Source organism: Micropterus salmoides, unplaced genomic scaffold (genome assembly GCF_014851395.1).
Source record: "Micropterus salmoides isolate LMB-PRFRI ecotype aquatic unplaced genomic scaffold, ASM1485139v1 Ms_hic_scaffold_1, whole genome shotgun sequence".
Taxonomy (NCBI): Eukaryota; Metazoa; Chordata; class Actinopteri; order Centrarchiformes; family Centrarchidae; genus Micropterus; species Micropterus salmoides.
Window position 1 is genome coordinate 6,111,938 of NW_024040040.1, and position 23,570 is coordinate 6,135,507.

General features: G+C 41.8%; 2 protein-coding genes across 2 annotated transcripts in view; both read right to left on the reverse strand.

Annotated features, from left to right (window-relative positions):
* Positions 1 to 18: 18 nt before the first annotated feature.
* LOC119900398 (claudin-34-like) lies at positions 19 to 4,852 on the reverse strand. The gene is made up of 2 exons (XM_038715311.1): positions 4,697 to 4,852; positions 19 to 2,565 (listed from the first exon to the last, which is right to left on the reverse strand). The coding sequence occupies exon 2, from the start codon at positions 2,324 to 2,326 to the stop codon at positions 1,577 to 1,579; it is 750 nt and encodes a 249-aa protein (XP_038571239.1). The 5' UTR covers positions 2,327 to 2,565; positions 4,697 to 4,852; the 3' UTR covers positions 19 to 1,576.
* Positions 4,853 to 6,254: 1,402 nt separating this feature from the next.
* The window catches only part of LOC119915634 (protein Shroom2-like), a 28,664-nt gene continuing 11,348 nt past the window's right edge, over positions 6,255 to 23,570 (reverse strand). The window contains 10 exon segments of the mRNA XM_038735256.1: positions 6,255 to 9,772; positions 9,864 to 10,136; positions 10,315 to 10,489; positions 11,345 to 11,836; positions 12,787 to 13,431; positions 16,303 to 16,358; positions 16,608 to 17,917; positions 17,920 to 18,307; positions 18,310 to 18,940; positions 19,142 to 19,264. Of these exon segments, the coding sequence (XP_038591184.1) occupies positions 9,500 to 9,772; positions 9,864 to 10,136; positions 10,315 to 10,489; positions 11,345 to 11,836; positions 12,787 to 13,431; positions 16,303 to 16,358; positions 16,608 to 17,917; positions 17,920 to 18,307; positions 18,310 to 18,940; positions 19,142 to 19,264 (4,366 nt within the window). The 3' untranslated portion in view covers positions 6,255 to 9,499.

Consider the following 23,570-nt stretch of genomic DNA (forward strand, 5'->3'; position numbering starts at 1 on the left):
GATTCATTAAAAGCATAGTCCTGTTTTTGCCGCCTTTATTACAAAACTAATCCAGCTAATTTACACTGCATCATAAAAGAAAGTTCAACAAAACCAGTTAAATATGATTATCAAGCTTTACATTGACTGTCCTTTGGCTCCTCCCTAGTTTAGAAAAAGACACGAGGCTGGGGTGATTTCCACTGAGGCACTTCTTTTGGGCAACTTTTAATAAAAATTTAATGACACTGAGCTGGAAGCCCGTATTAATAGACCTCCAGAGAATACAAGTGTGTTCATACACACTCCCCAATTAAGAGTGGCTCCAGAGGTGCTGACTCAGAAGAAAGAAGCTGGTAAACAATCTGCATTTGCACCACAGTACTGACGCTCCCACACAGAACCACATTATATGCAAAGGAATAAGGTTTAATTCTAAGATCACCAATACTACATGTGACCTGTACAGAGCCAAGGGAAGCCATCTAAAGAGGATGTGTAAATTACAAGAGAAAACCACCATTACACAGTCTAACAAACATGTAAAAAGACCAGAATTTCACATTTGCATAAAAAAAAACTTACTTATAGACATTTGTTATTGACTTTACAGTTTTGAAATTGCTGAGATGAAAACCCAAAATGCATGATCATTTCATTTTTCAATCTAAATCAATATCACCGCCATATTTCAGGCACTTAAATCAACAAAAACGGGTACATCTTTGTTTGTAAACTGAGTAATGCTGGTTTCCTGTAAATGATACATAATGTGATAACACTTACACTATATTATGTACTAATACGTCATGTACTCTGACGAGGAAGTGGCTGTGTTTGTGATATGAGGATTGTGTCCCACTCACACCATGAAACCACAGTCAGACCTCCAGACCTGACTGATGGTTGAGGGATGCCAAAGCTAAATCCTAGGCAGGTGAACACCAGTGGTCTGCAGTCTTGAGGGTCTAACTAGGCTACTTAAAGTAGCAGTACAGTGCAGCTTTAAATGTAATATTTGAATACTTAATACGTATGCCATAAAAGAGTAAATTACATTATTGAGAGAACGTTGGGGCTATAACATTAAAACATAATGGCCTCCTTTAGTACTTACAGCTTTGAGCCGGTACATTCATTTCAGGAGATGTTACCTAAAAAACAAAAAGAAATAGTGAACAAAACTGAAAACTCAATGTTATTAAATCTCCCTCAGGCAGTCCGAGGCACTAATGCACTGGCATTATGTTTGTCTGCTGTCAAGAGATGAGTCATTCAGTTCATCCTCCCCCAGAGCATAAAACTAAATGAGTCACTGAAAGCAATCAAGGAGCTGTAGTGTTTTTACTGCTTAAATAAATCAAATCAGTCGCATATAATGGACGATGGAAACAGATTACTAACCAGAAGCAGATTCAGAAAGTGCCTCGCTTTAATATCATTTTGTGTAAACATCTTTTTTTAAATTTTTCTTTCTTCAATTTAATCTCAATTTGTAAATGAAACTCTTCATATTTTAAAGTCGTCCCTCGGATTAGTTTCCTCTGTGAGTGGTCCCTTTCACATTCAGGCATATGAGTCACTCTCAAAGAGTCCATCACACGTGTTCGTGAGACTCAAACGCTGGGTTATGTTTCCCCCCGGAGCTTACTAAAGCTCTGTCAGTCACAGATTGCACAGGAAGGTCCAGCTGCAGGTCTTTTCTCAGCTGGATCCTGGGCTGTGATCTCAATGGTAACCTGTATTTACAGAAAAGAATCCCAGAGACAATCATTAGCACTGTCCCCACCATCCCGGCCCCGATGCCACTCCCCACGTGTTGAGATTCAGGAGCCTGGGGCATTTTAAACTCAGGGGGGAACTTGATGGTCTGATTGGTCACTACCGAGCACAGGTTCCACAGGAGAGGTATGAGTGACATCACGGCGGCCAACAGGCACAGCGCACCGGCGGTGAAGAACCCCAAACGGATTGGCGAGCTTTTCTCTATCCCAAAGTAGACGTTCCTCAAGGCGTAAACACCGCCAGCGTTCCCACAGAGCCCCACTAGCAGAGACAGGATCATGAGAACCTGACCTGCCACGATGTCCGGCGGCGTGAAGTCCTCCGTCAGGCTGATGGACTTGCAGTACATGACCTTAAAGCCAGGGGTCACTAAGGTGTGGCTGTTGAAGCAGACCCTCCAGACGCCCACCCAGGCCACCCCGGAGCTGATGAACTCCCTGTCAGACACCACCCAAACCCTCCACTGGATGAGTCCAAGGGCCATGGCGGTGGTCGTCCAGCCCACACAACCGAGCCAGAGGGCGCCAAGCTGGGCGTGGGCGGTGTGAGCCAGGTAGGTCATAGCAGTGGAGCCACGATAGAGCCTCAGGCCACTAAAGAAGTCCTGATCCCACCCAAACTGGGCATCGTCAGGAGATCAAGGCCAGGTGGAAGGTGTCGCCACTCTAAGCGTCATGCTTAAGAATCCCACATCTTTTCTCTTCGGCACAAGAGGTCATTCATGATCTTGTAGTCTTTTTTGTTTTCCTGATGCTCTCTTGACACCTGGGTTACCTGGCAAACAAGCACCTGCAGCTCCCTCTGAGAGGACAGAAACACAGACACAGCTATTCATGAACAAAACAAATTCTTTTATGTTTTGTTGAATGGTAAATATTCAAAACCAATAAAAAGCCACAGTGGTAACTTGCTAACAAGCCTAACATTACAGACGCCATCATGTTTACAGAACTTTGAGCATGTGCTAGCATAATAATGTTAGCAAGCTGACAAACTTAAGTGTTTATTATTGACTGCAAACATCTTCCTTTTAAACTCCCTGTAGTTGTTGTTATTATGCATGTGTGGGGAAAGTATGCTGACATGTTCCTCACGCACTGATCTTTACATTTTCTTTTAGATTGAAATATAAGATTTCTTTAACATTGGTTGGGAAAAACAAACCTTTTCTGGGTCACCGCTGAAAATATCTATTACACATGTTAGCTGATAAGATGAATGTTATAAGATGCTAATGTTAGCATGTTATCACGCTGTTGTTTCAGCTTAGCATTCAGCTCGACACACAGCTTAGACTGATGAATGCTGACAATGTCGAGCTGAGCCTGACAAGCTGAGTCTGAGAAGTCCTAAAATAACTGTTCTATTTATTGATACCATGATGAATACAAATAATGTTGGGTCTCTGTAAATAAATAAGAGTTTGGTCTAGACCTGCTCTGAAAAGTCAGCCCTGAACTTAACCAGGTATTTTTTGGCCTGAACCTAACCAGGTATTTTAGGGGCCTAAACCTAATCAAGTATTTTGGGGGCCTAAACCTAACCAGGTATTTTGGGGGCCTAAACTTAACCAGGTATTTTTGGGGCCTAAACCTAACCAGGTATTTTTGGGGCCTGAACCTAACCAGGTATTTTTGGGGCCTAAACCTAACCAGGTATTTTAGGGGCCTAAACCTAACCAGGTATTTTAGGGGCCTAAACCTAACCAGGTATTTTGGGGGCCTAAACCTAACCAGGTATTTTAGGGGCCTGAACCTAACCAGGTATTTTAGGGGCCTAAACCTAACCAGGTATTTTAGGGGCCTGAACCTAACCAGGTATTTTAGGGGCCTAAACCTAACCAGGTATTTTAGGGGCCTAAACCTAATCAAGTATTTTTGGGGCCTAAACCTAACCAGGTATTTTTGGTTCCTAAACCTAACCAGGTATTTTTGGTTCCTAAACCTAACCAGGTATTTTTGGGGCCTAAACCTAACCAGGTATTTTTGGGGCCTAAACCTAACCAGGTATTTTTGGTTCCTAAACCTAACCTGGTACTTTTGGGGCCTAAACCTAATCAAGTAGTTTTGGGGCCTAAACCTAACCAGATATTTTGGGGTCTAAACCTAATCAAGTAGTTTTAGTGCCCAAACCTAACCAAGTGAAATAAGTGGAATTGGCATTATGTAATAAATTGGATCGATCCACTGCAGGGATCATGTTTGTATCAATAAAAACTTTTATAATTCTGCGGTTAAAGCCACATCTGAAAAGAAAACTTTAAATTTCACACAAACCTCTCCCAGACTTCAACAGAAACTCATGGTGGAAAACACTTTTATACCCTGCGGGTGCAGTTTTATGAGATGTTGATGATGTATGAGACAAAATTAGACACTCACGACTAAGATTTATGATGGTTGGCTTAAATTAGGTTAATCAAATATTCTTGTTACACTACACTGAAATGTACATATTATTTTAATTATTGTCTTATTCCAATAAGATTACTAATTAAATTTCTTGATTCCTGATCAATTAATATTCAACTAATAAAAGCAACATTAGAGGAATCCAAAAATAAGGAATGAGAGACAAAATAAAGTGGTTGTCTATGGTAATGATAAACACACTCACAATCTACAATCTTTGATGACATGTGTAGCAATGAGAAAACCATGTTCAACTACATCAGAAAAATTATATCTGCCTTTATTTTTCTTATCAGTTTCTTCACTTCAAAATGTAAAAAATGTAAATCACAAATAAACAGTATCTTCCCGCTGTTCAAAATACAGATTTAGCAAATAAGGCTTCTGCTAAATTAACTTATAATTCACAAAATGATAAACCTGAAACCTACTCTGATGTGAATGACCACACAAGAATAAAGTAGGTTTAAAAGATTTTACACAACTTAAATCAAAGTCAGACTCTTCATGTCATCACGTACCTGAGTGTTGTTTTGTTGAGCACCTTCTGAGCTGTCTTCACACTCTGAGACTAGAAAACAGACCTAAAGCAGGGAGGTTTTTTATTCACAGATGCATTTCCTCATCTTGCTACTGATAACCTAGATGCGGTTTCCCGTCATGTCAGGAAACTGTAAATGATTGACAGCATATTCATAGAGTATGGCTCTGTGATTGAGAGGCAAGGTGTTAATTCAGTGTACTTTCTTTTTTTTAACACGTGTTAACCATCACTGCGTCTTATAGGATCATAAAATAAATCAGCTTTTTCCTTTTATGGGGAAATGTTCTTTCTGTTGCAGGGCGATTTGCAGATTTGCTGAAAACAATGTGATTGTTTTAAAAACCTCACTAATAATTTAGTTCCAATCACAATTACATTTATGTTGATCATTATAGTTGTTAAGTAATAAATTAACCACAGCAGCCTTTAGGCTGCCTGCTTATTTCAGGGCAAACGTGTTAAAAGCTGAATAAATCTGTTTTTGTAAACTGATGTTTGTGAAAAGTATAATTGTGTGGGTGAAGGTAATTTGACAATTCAATGTGGACGGATTACAAAATTAGCATTTGCTCTTCAGCAGCTGAAAGGAAATTGGGTTTCTGACATACCTCAGATAAAAAACTTAAAAACATTGTGTATTTCGGGTGTGTGGGCTGAATAAAAGCTGAAATTAAACTAAATATCTGAGTTTTTTTTAAAGTGTATACAGCAGCACTTTGGCCAACATTACAGTGATTTGTTGAATTTGTGTCAAAAAATCTGATTCATGGGGAAACAGATAAACTGTGTTATGTCCAACTTGTCTGAGCATGAGGTGAACATTGTGAAACAAGCAACATGAGCCAAAACACCTACTGTTTAATCCAGTTTTGCCTCGAGGGCTACATGAATAACTCCCTTCACGGTCCAGTAAAGGAACTGTCCACATGTTTTTTTCCCCTTCTATATGCAGCAAAGAAAAATGCGTGATGTATGTTATTTTTAAAAGCAACTTATTCTACTTAAAATTACTTGATACATTTAAATTTATTTATTTATTTTTAATAGTGCAGATCTTTATAGCTATTGTTTTACCGAAATCAAACTAAAACAGTACAGAAGCATGTTTTATTGGGCCTCTAAAGTACAAAGTCATGGCTACGTAAGAGGAACTTGTGGGTACACGATGTTAAAACATTCTGTGTGTAAAAGTCCAGGATGTGGGTGAGATGATGTTTAGTATTTCACAGAGTTGAGCAATGAAAGTACGTCATCAGAGATCGTAAACAACAGGAAACTTCTTCTGCACCTGTATTCTATAATGTAGTGTAACATAAGTTATATAACATATATATATTCATGTCAGTATTGTGATCTCTGTATTGTTTTGTCATAAAATAAAGAACTTCTGGTAACAGATTTGGCAATAATCCTTCCTCGCCGGTCTCTTTCCGCTCCAACTCGGCCCAACCTAAGCAAACAGTATCAACACTAACTACCTTTGGCTGTTTCAAAGGTTGCAACATAGAATCAGAGTGATATAATAACAATAGTAATCATAATAATTATAGACTTTATTGATATAGCACCTTTCAGAACTGCTACAAAGTGCTTTACAGTAAAATAAAAAGAAATTAAATTGCAGCAAAACATTAAAGAAAGTGATGTAAAATAGTTTGCAGCCCTGATCTCCTCATGCAGGTCATTCCACTCTGAACTGCAAAGGCTGTGTAACCTCCGAGTATAAATCTGGACCTTGAAACAACCAGGATCCGAGGATCTCAGGGAGTGGAAAGGGGCATAGGGCGCGAGAAGATCTGCTAGAGAACTTAGGGCTATAGGCCTCGCAGGGCTTTTTTAGGTAATTAATAATATCTAGTTGGTCTATGGAAGCTAGGATCAGCGTCAAGTGATCAAGTTAAAATCCTAGCAGTAGAGCAGGTTGAGCTGGAGACGGGAGAGGGAATTACAGTAATCTAACTGAAAATTTGTGAAAGCATGAATAACAGTCTCCAGATTTTAGGCAGAAAGAAAAGGTCTCATCTTGGAAATGTTTGATTCTAAGACAGTTTCTTTGTTCATGAAATATCACTGTCATGTAAATAATTATGAGCAATTAATTCAAGTCGGGGCAGAAAACCCTCTAAAGCAGCGACCAGACAATAAAACCCAACACGTTGTTTCGGGTAAACATTGGAGACACATTCAGTCTGTATATTGTGGGCATATTAAAGGGACAGTAGGTGATTGTAATCCAAAACCCTTTGTGTTATATTCCGCAAATATTTCCTCACTGTTTACAAGCGCTCTCTCTCTCTCTCTGAAAATGGAAAACAAAGAAAATGGTGTGGACGCTGTTGCAACAGGTGCTGTTAGTGCTTGTGCTCAGGAGCAGTGACAGAGAGAGTTCTATACACCAGCACATTTGAACGTGCTGGACTCAAGGCACTGAGAAGAAGGACAGATGGCTGAGAAAGAGCCAAAGAGGAAAAGGTCTGAAGAGTTTAAACAGAGAAGACAGTTAAAGACAAGGGTGAAGACGGTGTTAATCTTGGTGAGCTGTTTTAACGCTGGAGAAACCTCCAAGATCTGGATTCAGGATGGAGCACTGAGGGGAGGGGTGAATTTGTTTGGGTAGTTCAAATATCAACAATCCTTCTGCAGAATCACTTCTCTCCATTTAAGACATCAATAGAAAATCAGCATTTTAACTTTAAACAGCCTGGTTAAGTCTCTGATTGACCAAAAGTACGGAAACATTTTACATCCCAAACAGTTCAAACTGAGATGTTGTTTAGTAATACTCTTTGGATTATGAAATTGAGTGTATTAGCATGTTCCAATGTTGTGTTGACACTATCCCCACATGCTTAAATTTTTTTTTATCCTAAAGGGGAAATGTGTTAGATTTCACGTAATTAGGAGCAGTTAGCGGTTACCAAGCAAAGTCCCCACAGATTGAGCTAATAATGACACTATGTTTTAACTTGCTCAAGTTAAGTTAAAATGTGCACCATCTGCTCTTCTTTAATTCACTTCACTGTCTTCAAAAGCAAATATTTTCAAAAATATTCTCATGTGCTTCATTAGCCTAGCTTAGCACAATAAATTGGAAGCACGGCAAAACTGCTATAAGAGTACAAAATACTCTTTCCAACGAGTCCAAAGCTTCCTTACGTTAACTTTGTATTATTTCTGAGCTGGTGTAGAAACTTTTAGAAATGTACAAACTAAACACAAGGTGGGCTATAATTTAAATATCTGTAAATGGGTCCTTAAAAGTTTGATTTTCTTGAAATAAGTTTTTCAGTGGGTTATTGACAGGTAAAGTAAATTTATGACTTGATAAAGTCTCGATAAAGAGATCTGTTGCAGTAACAAGACATAAATTTATTAGGTATAATAAAAAAACAAGACTGCATCTCTAAACTTTATAATTTTATTGCTTTGAAAGTTGGTGAAAGAGTGCACTGCATAAATGAAGTGGACGCAGCCACGTGTCAGTCCGTGAAATTCACAGTGGTGGGAGGCTACAGTAGGCACGTCTTCAAATAAATATATCTATATATATATATTTAGAGAGGCCCCTGTATGGACCAAACCAGAGAGTAAAGTGCTAAAACTATTAGATTAACCTCAGAAACACCAGCTCTGCCTGAGGCAGGAAGTAGAAAAAGGTACATCTGTCAGGAATCTGCTGGTACTGAGACAGTCTCCTAGTTTTTAAGATGGGAGCTTCAGCTAAAAGCACCAAGTGTGAATGAAAAACAATCCAGGGAATATTAGCAGTGTATTATCGTGTAGAAAAACAAGTAGTAGCAACGTCTGTACTGCTGGAACAAGTCAGCATCGTCTCTATGAGAATAAAGTCATCAGATTCACCTCTTATTCTAGCACAAAGAGTTTCACTCCATAATGAGATATTTTGACAATGTGATATTTACCCTTAGGGAATGATACACTGCACAAAAAGAAGAGGTGGTCTGTAGTAAAAGCAGGAAAGATTACTTAATATCATAGTTGACGAGATGAAAACACTTTTTAAAAAACCTGTAACCTAACAATAGATTTATAGCATTTTGGAATCAAACTTCATTTCATTAGAAAACAAAAAGTAGGTCATGAGTGAAAATAAATTACCGGGGAAACATTTCCTCTCTTTCTCCACAGAGGCTTCCAAAAGAGCTACAATAAATTACTAGAAAATATTACTTTAAAACTTAAAACACATCACGTGATGATAATTAATTACAAACTGAGCCACGTCCAGCAGGAGGAGCTCATGATGCGCCTTAAATACTACTATTCAGAAACACAAATAATAAAAGGGAGACTGGAAACACTGTCAGTTCACCTTACATCACGTCCCCATCTTCATCTCTGAGGCTGCGCTGAAATGCAAATACATACAGAGCTCAATTAAATATGATTTAAGCCTTACGCTATCTAAAAATCAGTGTTTCAGCATCAAACACTTTCTGGAGAATTACCGCTCAACCTGGTGTTAAAAAGGCCTCCAACTGTGACCCGTTTTTACAGAAATAAAATGCTGGTTGTGTTTGATTCCTCCACACATAGATGCTTATGTATTATAACATTGAAAAAGCGCCATGGGGTTGTGTCTGAAACATCAGCAAATCAAAAATACTCTGGCTTTGGAATACTTAAAAAAGAGAAAACTCATTGTGCAAAAATCTGGCCTCAAAGAAGCAGTCTTTGTTTTTTTAATCACTTATCTGTATAATTGACTCATCTCAGTTCCTAATTCAATTCCTGAAGCTCCTTAGCTTCGACAACTATATCAGAGCAGCGGCCTCTGCTCCAGCGGCAGACTGTCCACCAGGCACTTCAGCTGCTCCTCGCCCAGCTTGATCTTGTCCTCTAGTTTACGCTGCTCGATGATGAGGGCCGACTTCATCTTCACAAAGTGGCGGTAGTCGTCCAGGCTCTCCGCTTCCAGGTGGGCCTCCATGATGCCAGAAACCAGACGCTCCCGGCGGTCCAGGTTCTCCTTCAGCTCCTTGGCGTCCTCGTGCTGTTGCATCAGCAGCTTGCGCTTCTCTGTCAGGGTTCTCTGATGACGGATGGATATTAGAAATTATTCAGGATGTACTTTATGATTTATCTGAACAGATTAAAGATCCTCCCCCTGCCCTCACGTGTACCTTCTCCTCCGGCGGGGCTTCGTCCTCCAGGCTGTTGAGAGCGTTCTCCACCCGGGCGAGCCGCCCCGACAGCGACAGCAGCAGGCTCACCACCTTGTCCAGGTCGCCCACGAACATGCGGAACTTGTCGAGCTGATTGGGCTGACAGAGGCGCTGCACGGTGGCCTCCACCTCACGGCCCAGAGCCTCATTGTCCTCCACGTCTTCCTGCAGGCTGTGCCGAGCTTCCCGCAGCACCCCTAGCTTCTCTGCCAGGCTGGAGATCAGCTCTTGCTGCAGAGCATGAAGAAAACAGATCCAGCAAAACACAAAGTTTTCTTATTCCACCTTAAAGCAAATCAAGTTTCCACTTACAGACTGTTAAATATTCTTTCTAATTTCTGTTAAGACTGACAAATTGAGGCTGATTAACATATTCCATGCTGTCTGTCTGTCAGTGGGAGAGTTTTACCTTTTTACTGGCGAGGTCGACGTCCAGTTCATCTTCAGAGTCCTGCTCCTCCATCTGCTCCTGCATGTCCTTCATCTTGATGAGGAGCTCAGCTTTGGGAGCCGACGTGTTGTAATAAGAGGAGCTGGGGACCAGGGAGGCTGCAGCTGATCCAGACAGGTCCTCCTCCTCCCTCCTGATAACACACACACACACACACACACACACACACACACGCTGGGAATTAAAGTCATATTTTTAGGAAATGATGCTGCACATTTGTGCACGCAGTCTTTGAAATGTTTAACTGAAACATGTTGCTGCTTTTATTTATGTTCTTGCATAGAGACCCTGAATAAAAATCCTTCTCTCACCAACATAGTGTCTTACTTATGACACCAAGACAAACATATTTATGCGTGTGATTATTCTAAATGCATTTCCCCTATATTTGTAATGCCAAATTGTTATGATTACCATTAAAGATAATCGAGACATTTGGGAATGACATAATAAAGCTTACAACAAGCAATAGCTGGAATACACACAGATCTAAAAATCCATCCGTTTCTGCAACCGGCAGCTGAAAATTGTCTTCACTTTAAAAAAACAAGCAAAATATTGTTTTGGAGGTGATAACTGCAATGAGACATTTGTCCACCAGAGGGCAGGCTGAGCGAAGGCTGAACAGGCTGCACAGGAAAAACAAACCTCAAACTTCAGCTCACTCATTACAGAGCTGTTAATTTAAAAAAAAGTGCATGTCTTTAACAGTGAAATTAGTTTAATTAGTTAATTTAATTTATCCATTTCCCTGGTTTTTCTTTGCACACACGTTTACTGTGCGCTGTAGATATTCATATCTGCATTTATATTTTCTTACAATTTAGATTTTGAATAAAGTTAGCAATAAAATTCCTGAGAGAATGGAAAGGCAAAACAGGATGGACAGAATTTTTAACATTAGTTTTTGCTGCTGTGTTTCTGAAGCTGCCAACTTTAGGTCTCCATCCAGCGCTGGACACCCAGCTGTGCTAGTAACATTTCCCACCTGTCTGTGCTCCTTGGGGATGAGGTGAGCAGCCTGGAGCCAGCGGAGGCCCTCCTGCGCTGGAGGATCTGCTCCTCTGCTGGGAAGAGTCCTTCCATCAGGTCCATGGTGGTCATCCTGCCGCTCTGGTCCAAGATGTCCACCAGGGACTTGTCTTTACCCATGATGTCCCTGGCCAGCTCCTCTCTCTTGGCGTCTTCCTCTGAGTGCCGAGAGCCCGCTGAACTCGACTCAGGGACTGACGCTGCCTTAGCCTGGTCCTGATCAGTCTTGGGGGTGTAGGCGCTGAACAGAGACGAGGCCGGGCGCTCTGTGGCGCTCAGGGAGGGGATGAGGGGTGGCGGTTCGACGCTACCGGTCTCGCTGCTCTGAAGCAGGTAGGCCCGGCCCTCTCGCTCCGAGCTGCTCTCGGCGTGGACGATCCTCACAGGGACTTTCCTCCCCGGACTGTTCACATCCATCTCAGCTGGGAGCTTCCAATCATTTTCTGACCTGGACAGGAAATCGTGATTATCTAAAAATAGTCTACAATTTCAAAACTAAACATAGAAGTGAGACAGGTGATGTGATAACATCCTGATGTTTAATACAAATAAACTTAATAATCTTTATCTGATACGTGTATGGTACAAATGAAACATCCTTTCACTATTATTCTCAAAATGATTTTTTAGCATCACATTTTCACAGTTTTTTTTTTACACTTCTGGCTCCCAAACATTTTGCAATTCTATGCCTTGCTCACAGGTATTTTATTTTGAAGGGGGAGATAATTTCTTACTCGTTACACCCTCAGAGACTAAAGAATAATGTAAATGTGACACAATCTTGCACTGTTCATGTTTAATCTCAGGGAAAGTCGGGTTTTGATATTGGAAACACGTCTTCCAACTGGTCATTTAAAAGAAAACATCTGCCCTAACAATGAAGCACAGATGGTGTGAACACACATTTTGTAGTAAACATCATAGCTACACAGTCGACAGTTTCTAATTAAAGGACGGATCGTACAGTAGAACTGCAGTGGAAACCAAAAAGGTCACAGCAGCAATGTGGCTTTAACAAAATTACAGCCTCCAGTTCGATTTGTTTCTGGCCGTAGAGGAAATCAGCTACAAGCACAATCAAACTGATCCTCCTCTCTGTGAGCACGTTTTACATTACAGGCTTCTTCAGCAACTCAGAGGTATCAGCATTTTCCTTTGTGACAATGGGCTTTTCTTAAAATCAATTCCTTTGACACTGTTTGTGCTATTTGCGGTTCCACCACAAGTGTTATTTTAAGTCTGACATATAAACATAATCATTAATCTTCTTTTCTCTCTACACTCTGACATTGTATTGTTCTTCACTGCCCGACTTTCGTCCAAGCTTTCTTGCACTTGTTTACCTAAAGTTGTTCGTCAAAGCCTCCTCTACTAGAACAGAAGGAAAAAGCTTACAAAGTAATGAGGCCTGAAGCCCTTTGGCTAAGCTCTTTACCTGAGCGTTGAGTCATCCTGCACGAACACGGCCGGCGGTTGTCGGTGAGTCTCAGCGGTGCAAACTGTGGCGAGGGAGGTCGCGCTTGATCTGCGGGAAGAGACAGAGCGGCCGTACAGGAGGACGAGGAAGGTGGCTGTGGCTGCTCCTTCTCTTCCTCGTTTTCTACACCTTCTGTGCTCATGTCTGCTCTGGTCCTGCTGAGGTGTGGAGAGCTGGCCGGGGCGGGGCCGGCGGAGGAGTTCTGGGCAGTAGCATGGTGCTGGGTGTCAGAGCTGGAGCTGGACAGAGGCTGGAGCGCTGCCGGATCTGCCTGGGCGCCAGCGAGGAATTCCTGGGAGGAGGATGTGGTTTCTTGGCCTAAATGGGGCCTGGGCGGCGGCAGGAGGCCCTTAGTTTGTGGAAGCTGAGATGGGTGCTGGGAGCCAGGGTTGGGGCTAATGCTGCAAGGGCCTGAGGAGTGTGCAGTGTGGGAGGGATTGGCAGTCTCTGGTTTGGTCCTGTGGTCAGTGAGGCCTGGGACTGGGCCCTCATTTCTGGAGACTGACGGGGCCGACTGTGGGCTGTGGTCGGGCTGGTATCGCTGCCTGCTCTCCGTTTTTCCTCTAGAGTTCAAAATAAAGACAAATGTCATCAGCACCTGAGGGAAAAGTCTAATTTTACCTTCTTTATAAGCAGTGGCGGCCTGAAGCATCTGGGGGCCCATTTCAAAAGCAAATGTGGGGGCCCTACCCCACAAAATTACTTTAATCATGAGTCATCAATTTTAGAAAACACTTGTGCACATTAAACGTCACACTAAATGGTGATATTCATGTTTGTTAATAAGGAAAACTTACATCTAATAGTTAAACATCAATGTCCAATCTGTTAAAACACTATTTCTGTTTAAAATTATTTTATGAAATGTTCCCACCCTTGCATATAGCAGTTTTCTGTAGTACTGTAGTATTAGATATCTAATATAATCTTAGAAGAACTTTTAAACATATTTAGTACACTGACATCTCTGAAAATATGTTTGTAATTGTATTATAGGTTCTGAGGAGGAAAGTTTAGAAAAGGTTTGTTTACACACAGATACATTTCAAATGTACTTATGTTTTTCAGTAGTACTTGGAAAAAGTTGTGCATCAGCTCAAACTCCTTCAAGACAACAAGAGTCAGAAGTGGCTGTGTAGAAAAACAAGCCTGTAACTGGTTCATCAAAAAAAGCTTTTCATTATGGGTATGTTTTTTTTTTTAAATAAAAATTATGTTTAAGAGTGATGTGTGCAAAGTTCACAAGTAGTTGTTTACCTGGCTAAAGCACCACTATGTTTGTTTACTCCACTAGCATCTCTAATTGGTTTATTTGAACCTCATTAGTGGATCCTCTGCCTGTTGACTTTAGGAGCTTTAAGGGCGTGTTGCCTGTTCAGTGAGTGTGTGTTTCATGGTGTGGAAAACTGAGCCACAAATGGAAACCAAAACCCAGAGGTTGGATTACATGTAAGCTGAGACAGAGATAGGGGCAGGATCTGACTTAAAGAAACATTTAGTGTAAATAAATGGTTTTACTACAACACTTACTGTAAATATTATTAGTTGCAGAATTGTTTCCAGGATAAAGGTGTCTGCCATACATGGAATGATAGGATTACATTAAAAGCTAATGGTTTAAAATAAACTGTATATACTAACTATCCAGCTGCAGCAGCTCATTGGCTTTAAAATAAACAAGTGCACAATCTGACTTTTCAAATGCTTATTTTTCAGTTCTTGTATAATTTTAGATACGTGTTGATTATTTTGACAAATCAATGCAAAAAAAAGTGACGACACTTTCAATACATTTAGCAGATACGGGTGCAAAAATTTGCTTCAGGCTCCCTTAAATATTGAAATGCAATGCTTAAAATGTCCCTCATTTGAAAGATTAAGGACTGACTGGGTTAAACATGAGATCAGGAATGTATTGGCAGACTGAGAAGCATAAGCAACACTTAATTTTGATGTTCTTAGGGTAGAATTTACCAATTTGTAACTTTTCATTAGGGATGAGCGAGTACAGCATCTGTACCTGTTCAACTTATAAAATGATCTGTATGTGTAGCCGTACTTTTAATGAGAGCAACGTTTTTGATTACAATAGGTAGAGAACAATTATTTGTTCATAGTTTATTATTAGTTAACAGATACTGACACATTTTATTCTGATTAACTCTATTATCTCTACCAGATACTTGTTTCAACTGAGTACTGGCTCAACCTTAATTTTTAATCCTCAGGTTAAGGTGAACTGCACACAAAAAGAGTAGATTTAAGAGCCTTTAAATGTATAAATTAGGGGGTTTGGTTAATGGTGAACGCAAAGCAAAACTTTTGTTCAAACACCACCCACTAAAGAATGTAACATTAAGGCAGTAACACTAGAAAGAAGGAATTCCAGCTACACTTTAGTTAAGATACGTTGGGGTAAGGTTTACTGACTGGTTGAATGGTGTATTTATTAAAAGGCGTTTATGTCCCACCTTGGCAGACAGTATTTCAACAAAGGAGAAAATGCTGTGGATTAATTTCACCATTTAGCGAAGGAAGTGATCGATTATGTAACTGTTGAGTGTTAATTTTCAACACCAGCTTAAGGATAAAATGATACTCCCTCCGCCCGCCGTAAATCACCTGTAATTGCACGCACACTTTTGTCAATCTGGGTGTAGTTTGCAACAGGAGTCCCGGAGATACTGTTTGCATCAACATGAGCTCCAACAACACGAGATAAGGTTGGGAAGAGATCTAGTTTGACAGAAAATGATATTTTCTTGTCAGCTCAAGAAACCTGAAATACATTTTTTCTCTGCCCTGAAATCTCACCACTCAAATACATTCCACGTTTACATGAAACTTGACGAGCATTTCTTTTTAGCGGATGTTCCAGAGCAATCGACAGCAGGTAAGCGTTCTGATGGACACTTTGGAAAGTGCAGCGGTGAACTGTTTGACCTTTGACTTGGCAAACACTGTGCCATCTTCAGGTCGTTGGATATTTATTACACTGAAACCTTCGGCCAAGCACTCACTGAGCCATTAAAGAATTGATCACTTGTTTATTTTACAGTCTTTTTGATTGTGTCCTTTTTAGTTTGTTGTAATTATTTGACTGAATGGATTTCACAATTATTTTGTTTTCTGTTTGTTTACTGCCATTCATCCACATACCAAGTATACAAATGAACAAAATGCCGTTTCTCACGGTCCACAGTGCTGAAAACGACATCACAACAAACAACTAACAAGACAAGACACTATACAGCACATCACAGTAACTAACACTGGACGAGGACAGAAGAGCAGATCTATTTCTGTAAAGCAGAGTGAACTTGGAGTGGCTGGAGGATGAACCATATCTGAATCTGTACTTAATAATAGTAGCAACAGAAGTCAGTAATAGCAGCAGCATTGGAAATATTGTCTTATTTGTACAGTTCTCTCACCTGGTGGGGTAACTGCTCTGCTGGCTGTGAGGGTCTCTCCATGATGAAGGAATATTCTGCAAAAGAAAGGTAAAGAGCCTCTTTGCTTAACTCGTAAATCCATTTATGAGTTCTTGTCAAGTTTATTCGGATTGAAAAAAAAAATTCCAGATTTATTCAATAACTTATAAAATACAGTAACTTTTCATTTTATTCCATCAATCATTTCTAAGTGCTTAGGAACTGTCTCGAACAGACTTGTTAGCTCATCCGCCACACAAAACACACTCTCTAAATCAGTTGTCCACATATTCTTGACTTCTCACCTGTGTATAGAAGTCTGCAGAGGGAGAAGATCGGGATCTCTCATGGATGCATGCAGCCTTCTCCTCGGCATCTGCATCTAAGATGTTCTCCGCTGAGTGAAACCTCCCTTGTGTCTTTCCCTCTACTGACTTCTTCTGTTTGTTCCACGTGGCCTGATACTCAGCAAAGGTCCCGAGCCTCTGCTGCTCCAGTAAGACCTGTTTGTGTCCAGGGCTGAGGCGGTTGGTGGTTTCGGCAGATGGGTTAGCCTCCTCAGATTCTCCAGGGGGAGTTCTCTCTTTGGGTTTGCCCGTCTCACCAAGATCTGCATTCGTGTTTGTACCCTGACTGGACTTCAGTGTAGGCCTGGAAAATGCCGGTTTGGCCTCAAAGAACCTCCTCCGCTCTCCGAAAGAGCCTGCTTGAGGTTCTCCCTCCACTCCTACTTTGTCTATCTTGTCAGGCTCTGAGAAGGAGTGCGTCCTCTTGGCCAGGGGGAAGCGCTTACGACCTCTGACGCGTCCATTGGAGATTTTAACTACCGCCGCTTCTGGCCCAAGGGGCTCAAGGTCCCGTCTCTGGAAGGAGGTAGCCTGGAGGACCCTGGCCTGTGCCTCTTTCAGGTGATCCTTATAGGTGTTGGAGAAGGACACACCACAAGACGTGGAAGTCTTTGTGGATCTCCACTCCTCTGCCTCCTCATCCTCCGCTTCGCATGTCAGGGTTGCAGCACTGCGGCTCTTCTGCAGCTGGGCTCGCTTCTGCAGGATCTCATTGCGGAGGGTGGTGGCGTAACGGTCGCTCCGCCGATTTGATTTTCCACTGCTGACGGCCACGGGGTCTCCGGCATCCTGGCTGGACACGACACCCGCGGTCATAGCTGCCGGTTGCCTCTCAGCCAGAGTCCTACTCTCCTGGGCCAGGGAGTGGAGGAGTGGGGTTTTGAGGGGGGATATTCTGTGATCTTCTTGAGGCACCCATGGGTCTTGCTGCCTTGAAACGTTGACCTTATGATCGTTACTCAGATGAGTTGGAAAGGGCCTTTTCACGTCTTTAGAGTGTCCTTCCCCTCTCTTTGCAGAATCCTCTGGGCTGCGGCTTCGAACAGAAAGTTCAGAGGATTGTCGGTCATGATGTAGACCATTTCCTGGATGAGAATGGGCATTGCGCTCCTTATTTTCACTGTAAGGTATCTGGGACTGAGGTAGAGAGTACTTTGCCTTAAAGTTCGTCTTCAGGGAACTTGGGAAGCCTGGCTCTTTACCGTTTATCCACTGGGGTTTCTCTGTTTGCCCCCTCCAGCCCTCTGCTTTGCCCTGCCTGGCGTAAGCTCAGCAGCTTGCTTGCTTGCTAGGCTGTAGTATCTGTTGTGCTCCCCGTTCTCCAGATTCGGGTTTGCAGCAGAACTTGCCATGGACGCTGTGGAGTGTCGGACCTGTTTGCGGCTGAAGGCTCTTGTGGGTAGATCCTGGAGGCTGCGATAGTAGCTTCCTACACTCTGAATCTTGGTGGGAGGAGCTGACCTGGTCTTCAGGTAGAGGGGACTTTCGTCACTGTATTGTCTCAGGTGGGCAGGCGGTTGGGTGTAATGAGACTGTCTGATGTCACTGCTGGATAAGGAGAAGAGTTTGTTGGGGTGCAGCTGGTTGTGGTTGTGGTCAGCCGCCGTGTTAGGATGGAGGAAGTCTTTGGTGGGTAGGGGGTTGAAGCTACGTCTGGCCTCTGAGGTTTTCTCCTGTGAGCTCTGAGGCCATTCTGATCATTATTTTCTGTCAGTTTTTCAATTGACCTGCCTTTGGTCTTTGCTGGACCACTAGGCCCTTCAGAGTAAGGGAACACCTTTGTGGCGGCAAAACTGTCACTGCGCAGGGGAGGAAGTGGGGGAGGAGGGGACTGGGACTTCTTCTTCTCTGGTACCTGCCACACAGGGCCGGAGGTGGGTCTCCCTGCAATGGAGACCCGCGAGGCAGGCTGCTCCTCAGCCCGTGACCCCTCCCAACCTCCATTCCCCAGTGTGGGCTGCAGGTACCTTGGCCGCTCGGCCTGCTGAGGCCCTTCACTATGAAGGCCCTTGAAGAAAATGTTTTCAGTGCCGGTACCCTTCCTACCAGATGTGCTTACGTCATGAAGAGAAGGGCTGGAGCCACTAGAGAAACAACTGAAGCCGGAGTCTCTTTTGCCTCCCGGTCCACAGGGCGGCTCAGTGTTGCTGATGTACTTAGTTGGGGAAAGACGACCAGGTGGGTACTGATGAGAGGGACGTTCCAGTCTCTCCATGTTGTTGGCTGAGCTGAACTGGCTCGTTAGCGGATGCTGGGTGTCCTGGTCCCCTTGAGTGGACGACTCCTTGGGCCTGGAGTCAGGAAAAAAAAAAAAAAATGTTGTTACCTTTGTTACTTCATGTTTTAGAAGTGACTTAAAATTACGTTTAATTAAATAAGAATATCCCTCACACACCACCACTAGCACATCTGATCAGGATTGTGGTTAGCAAATTAATTAAATATATTTTCTTAACGCACAGAGAAGCTAAAAGAGATCCTAAAAGTCTCACCTTGCTTCATGTTTTGGCTGCCAGACTGGCGCTGGTGTGGCCTCTCTCCTAGCGGGCTCCGACTCCTCTTCTGTCAGCTTGGATGAGTGCCACGAATGGGGCCGCGATCCTGGATCATTCTTCCTGCAGGGCAGCAAGGCAACAAAACACAATCACAAAAAGAGTATTTGACATTTCACCTTGTTTTGCAAACATCGTGCTTATCAAGACAGACGGCAGGATTTTGCAAATGCCATTGTTTAACATTGGGTTGTTTGGAGATTAGAGATAAGATACAAGGGTATGTTCACATCTCCAAACAACCAAAGCAACATCACAAAACCAATATTTAATGATGGCAAGTCAATAAGGAGACCTTTCAATACGCTTAACTATTGGGTATTTGAGAAAAGAGTGGTTGTTGCTTGACTTAATATATCAAATATGAATGAAATATTCTTGCATTTATCTTCTTATAATAGCATCCATACCGCGGTAAGAATCCTAGAAATACAAACCGATTACTGTAAATTACTGTACTACCCACTTTGCTCACACCAAACTTGCACATACCCTTGCCTGAAGCGGTTTTTCCTGGAGAGCATGTTGACAAAGGAAAGAATTACACGTGATCAATAGATCATACACTTAATTTCAAATAAAATATTAAACCAGAGAAAGAATATAATGCGTGAACTTCATGAAATGTAAATGTGACAAAACCAACTAATAGCAATGAAGAGGCTGAACATCACAGTACTGAACACAACTAAAGAATATTTTGTTTTGGCAACTAGTAACACACAGTACAAAATACTGCAAAGGAACACAAAGCACAACATACAGACTGGATGACCAAAGATCATTTAGGTTCACGAAAATCTACCAACAAATACAACGGGACGTGGCTGGCTGATGGTACCTCATAGAGCTTCGCAAAATCTTGGTGAGAAAGCTCCTCGCCACATGAACCTCGGTTTCTGACGGCATTGTGCGCGACGTTACAACATCAACCATTTTAGCCCTGATGGGTGGCGAGTGAAGGGAGGAGAAAAAAAAAATAAAAAAAAGAGAGGATATGATAACATTATCAATTATTCTTTCTGAAGCAGAGAGTCTGAGACTTACCTATAGATCTTTAGCCCACTCTGGTATTACACTAGGCAGATGCACCAAACAAAACTGCCTAATTTTAAACCTAAAATACAAACCAAACTACCACAAGACTACCTTTGAACTTTAACCGCATAGCAGTCATTCATTTATCATTATGTAGACTTCTAATTCTCATACAGCGCAACCCTGCTGGCATCACATCGCTCTCAGCTTTCCAAAAAGTTACAACTGAACTGGCTGCCTCATTAAGATGTGACTGCATTTTGGACCAAATCATGGAGCGGACTTTTACCCAGAACAATGTCTGAAGTCAAAGCAACCGGGTGTTCAGTGTCTCGCTCAAGGTAACTTCATATTGGCTGTTGGGTGACCCCTCTTATTGTGAAAGGCTTCCCCAACAGGAGCTGGAGACAGATCTGTCACAGCCATATGGCCCAGACGGAGCTCATCTGTTCAGCTTTTACAAAAGAGACTGATTTGAGTCAGATCCACAGGTTGCCCCTCCAACCACCACAACCTTCCACTCCTCATACCTCCAACACTACGCAGGTTTTTCCCGCATTTCAAGGCCGTCTCCTGGTATTCCCCCATTTAGTTGTTCCTCTCAGGAAACTAACCGTAATTTGCATGGCCATCGAACTTTATTATGATGAAAAATCGTCACCCAAGTTGCCAGACTATCTATGAAACACAGTCTACACACACAATCCACACATCTGGCAACAAACCGACAGGCAGAGGGCCGGCTAATGTAGCTGTTGTTTTCCAAGTTCCCAAGTTCAAATGTCAGACCGAAGTGAAATATCTCAGCCAAATGAGACTTCAGTCGCCTTGATTGAAAACTTCAACCCTGCCGGCCTGGAGACGCTGCATTCTTTCAGCAAAGGAATGCAGGGAGGCCATCGCCTCGCTTCAAGTGGGACATCTATGTTGGCCATCTCCCAGGAGTCTGAGAGTTTCCCAGTCGCTGCAGTGCATTAAAGAAAGTGTGATACTGTCTTTCTGATTTTTAAACAATACTACACCTGGCTCTGTATAGCCCCTGAGGGACCATTACATATATTTGGTACTAATCCTGCTAAAGTGTTGTGGTTAGCAGTAGAGTTGTAAAAATAAGTAAAAGGAGAGCATAAAATTAGAGGGGAAAAGGAAGGGAAACTGCTTGAGATGTTGATGATCTAAGTGTATTTTGCTGTTGTACCGTTTTAAGTCAGTTGCTGTGTTGTTTCCACCCTGCACTTTAGAAATCAATGAAGCAGTGGGCGGGGTGAGACTGGCACCTGCCTCGTTTGGGTTATCTGTTGATGCAGTTTGATAAGTGACCCTATTTGTCAGTCCAGCAAACATTACCCCTGCAACTTGTATGCAATTCTTACATTTTTGCATTCTGAGCTGAGTCGCTATCCCCGATTAAAACAGTCATCAATTTGAGGTGCACCAAATGAGCACCATCGTGATTTTCTCTTTAGTCCATCCCAAATGTACAATTCTTTCTAGGAAATTAGAGGAGATTATCAGTGTTTCTGATAATGCTACAAAGTTTATAGTGGGAACTAAAAATACGTACTTAATTAAGAACCAAACTTTTCTTATTTAATTAATATTTGAGTTTCTATTCTGGAGGTCAGGTTTGTTTTTCAAACTTCACTCGACTGAGTTTGATTTTCAGCACGTTTTAAAACCAGCATCCGTTTACCTTTACAGTAACTTTAGCTCAGTAACTCATCGACAGCTCAAACATTTCTGGAGACATCTGTGATTTTCTAGCAAAAGGGCTCATCTTTCATATATTCCACACAAACCAAACATGTAAAAATGTAGAAAACAGCTACTACAATAAATTTATGAAGCAGCAAATGGTGTTTATTAAAAATATCCTAAACTGTTACTTTAATTTAAAAACCTTCCCTCCCTCTGCTCAATGTGACATAAAAAGTGAGAGTCATGTTGCCTCCAAACAAACTCCTGCACAATGAAAATGCAAATTTCACTCTTTCTAAAGCGCTGAGGGTGTATTGTCAGGGGATACAGCTGGTCTGTCAAGATATTCTAAAGGGGAGGAGACACCAAACTACGTTTAAGAGTTCATTCAAGAAAAGAACTAAATATGAAACTGGCCTAGTTGGCTACTAGTACATCCGCTGTGTCAATAAAGCACAGTCTTGTCTTAAAACTAAACACAAAGACTGATGCAATATCTGTTTAATCTGCATCAATAATATCTCAGGTAGTTCTGAAACGATTGGTTTTAAAATTAATCTATAAAAATACTGATGGCCCAAGATCTTCAATATTAAGGATTTTCCCTTTTTCATATCTCCGTAACCTGAAAGTCGCTCCGGATAAAACAATACATAAGAACTGATAGACTGAAAGACAAATCCTTGCAGGGGTTATTAAAAGTTGCATGCTCCAAACACAGCAAAAATCTACATCTGATCAAGTCATTTCTGTCTATAATTAAGTACTTAAACTTTATTACTAACTAACCTTGTAACTATAAACAAGCTCTATTAAAAACAGGTTGAAATAATATATCTGGACTGTATGAAGTTAGGTATTATAAAGGAGACTTTTGCAGGGTAAACCGACTTGCGTGGGCTTCTCTTAATGAAAAGAAGCAAAGCAACATGTAAAAAAAACTTGGCAACTTACCAACTACCTAGAATACTACACCAGTTCTGGTTTAAAAAAAATAAAAAGAATAAGACACTTCCACTTTACTTCTCCACAGCCGACTTCTTCAAAAACACTTCAAGGAATCTGGGAACTCCATGATCGAAGAGCTGCTGCCCCCTCTCCTCTTCTTCCTCCTCCTCGTATGACCACACACACAAACACACTGCACCTTGTGCAGCGGAGGAGATTTCCTCTGGGATTATAGAGCGGATTTGAGACAAGGGGGAGGAGTTATTGTCCTGCCCAGCGTCCTTGTTGTAATCTAGTGTTTGGAGGGTAAGTGGCTGGGCCTGCAGAGCCGCTGGGGCTGCTGGGAAAGTTGAATCAGCGGGACGTATACACTACAACGGCTCACAGTTTGTCACAAGGTTGAGAGAGATAAAGGATTCTGTCAAAACTGCAACACAAACATTTTTTGCTGCCAGAAAGTGGCTGTTCGTGAGCCAAAATCTTTCAAACAAGCCAGTTACAGTAAAGTGGATTAGGAAAAGATTTTTATAAAGCCAAATTTTAAAACAAAGCACACAAAGAACCCTAATGGGCGACGCAAATAATGTGTGTCAGAGTGAGCTGAAAATGTTTGAACTTGAGTAAAACATTTGCGCAACACTGTGTTGTGAAAGGCCATCGGCGTCGACATTCTCCTGACATCACA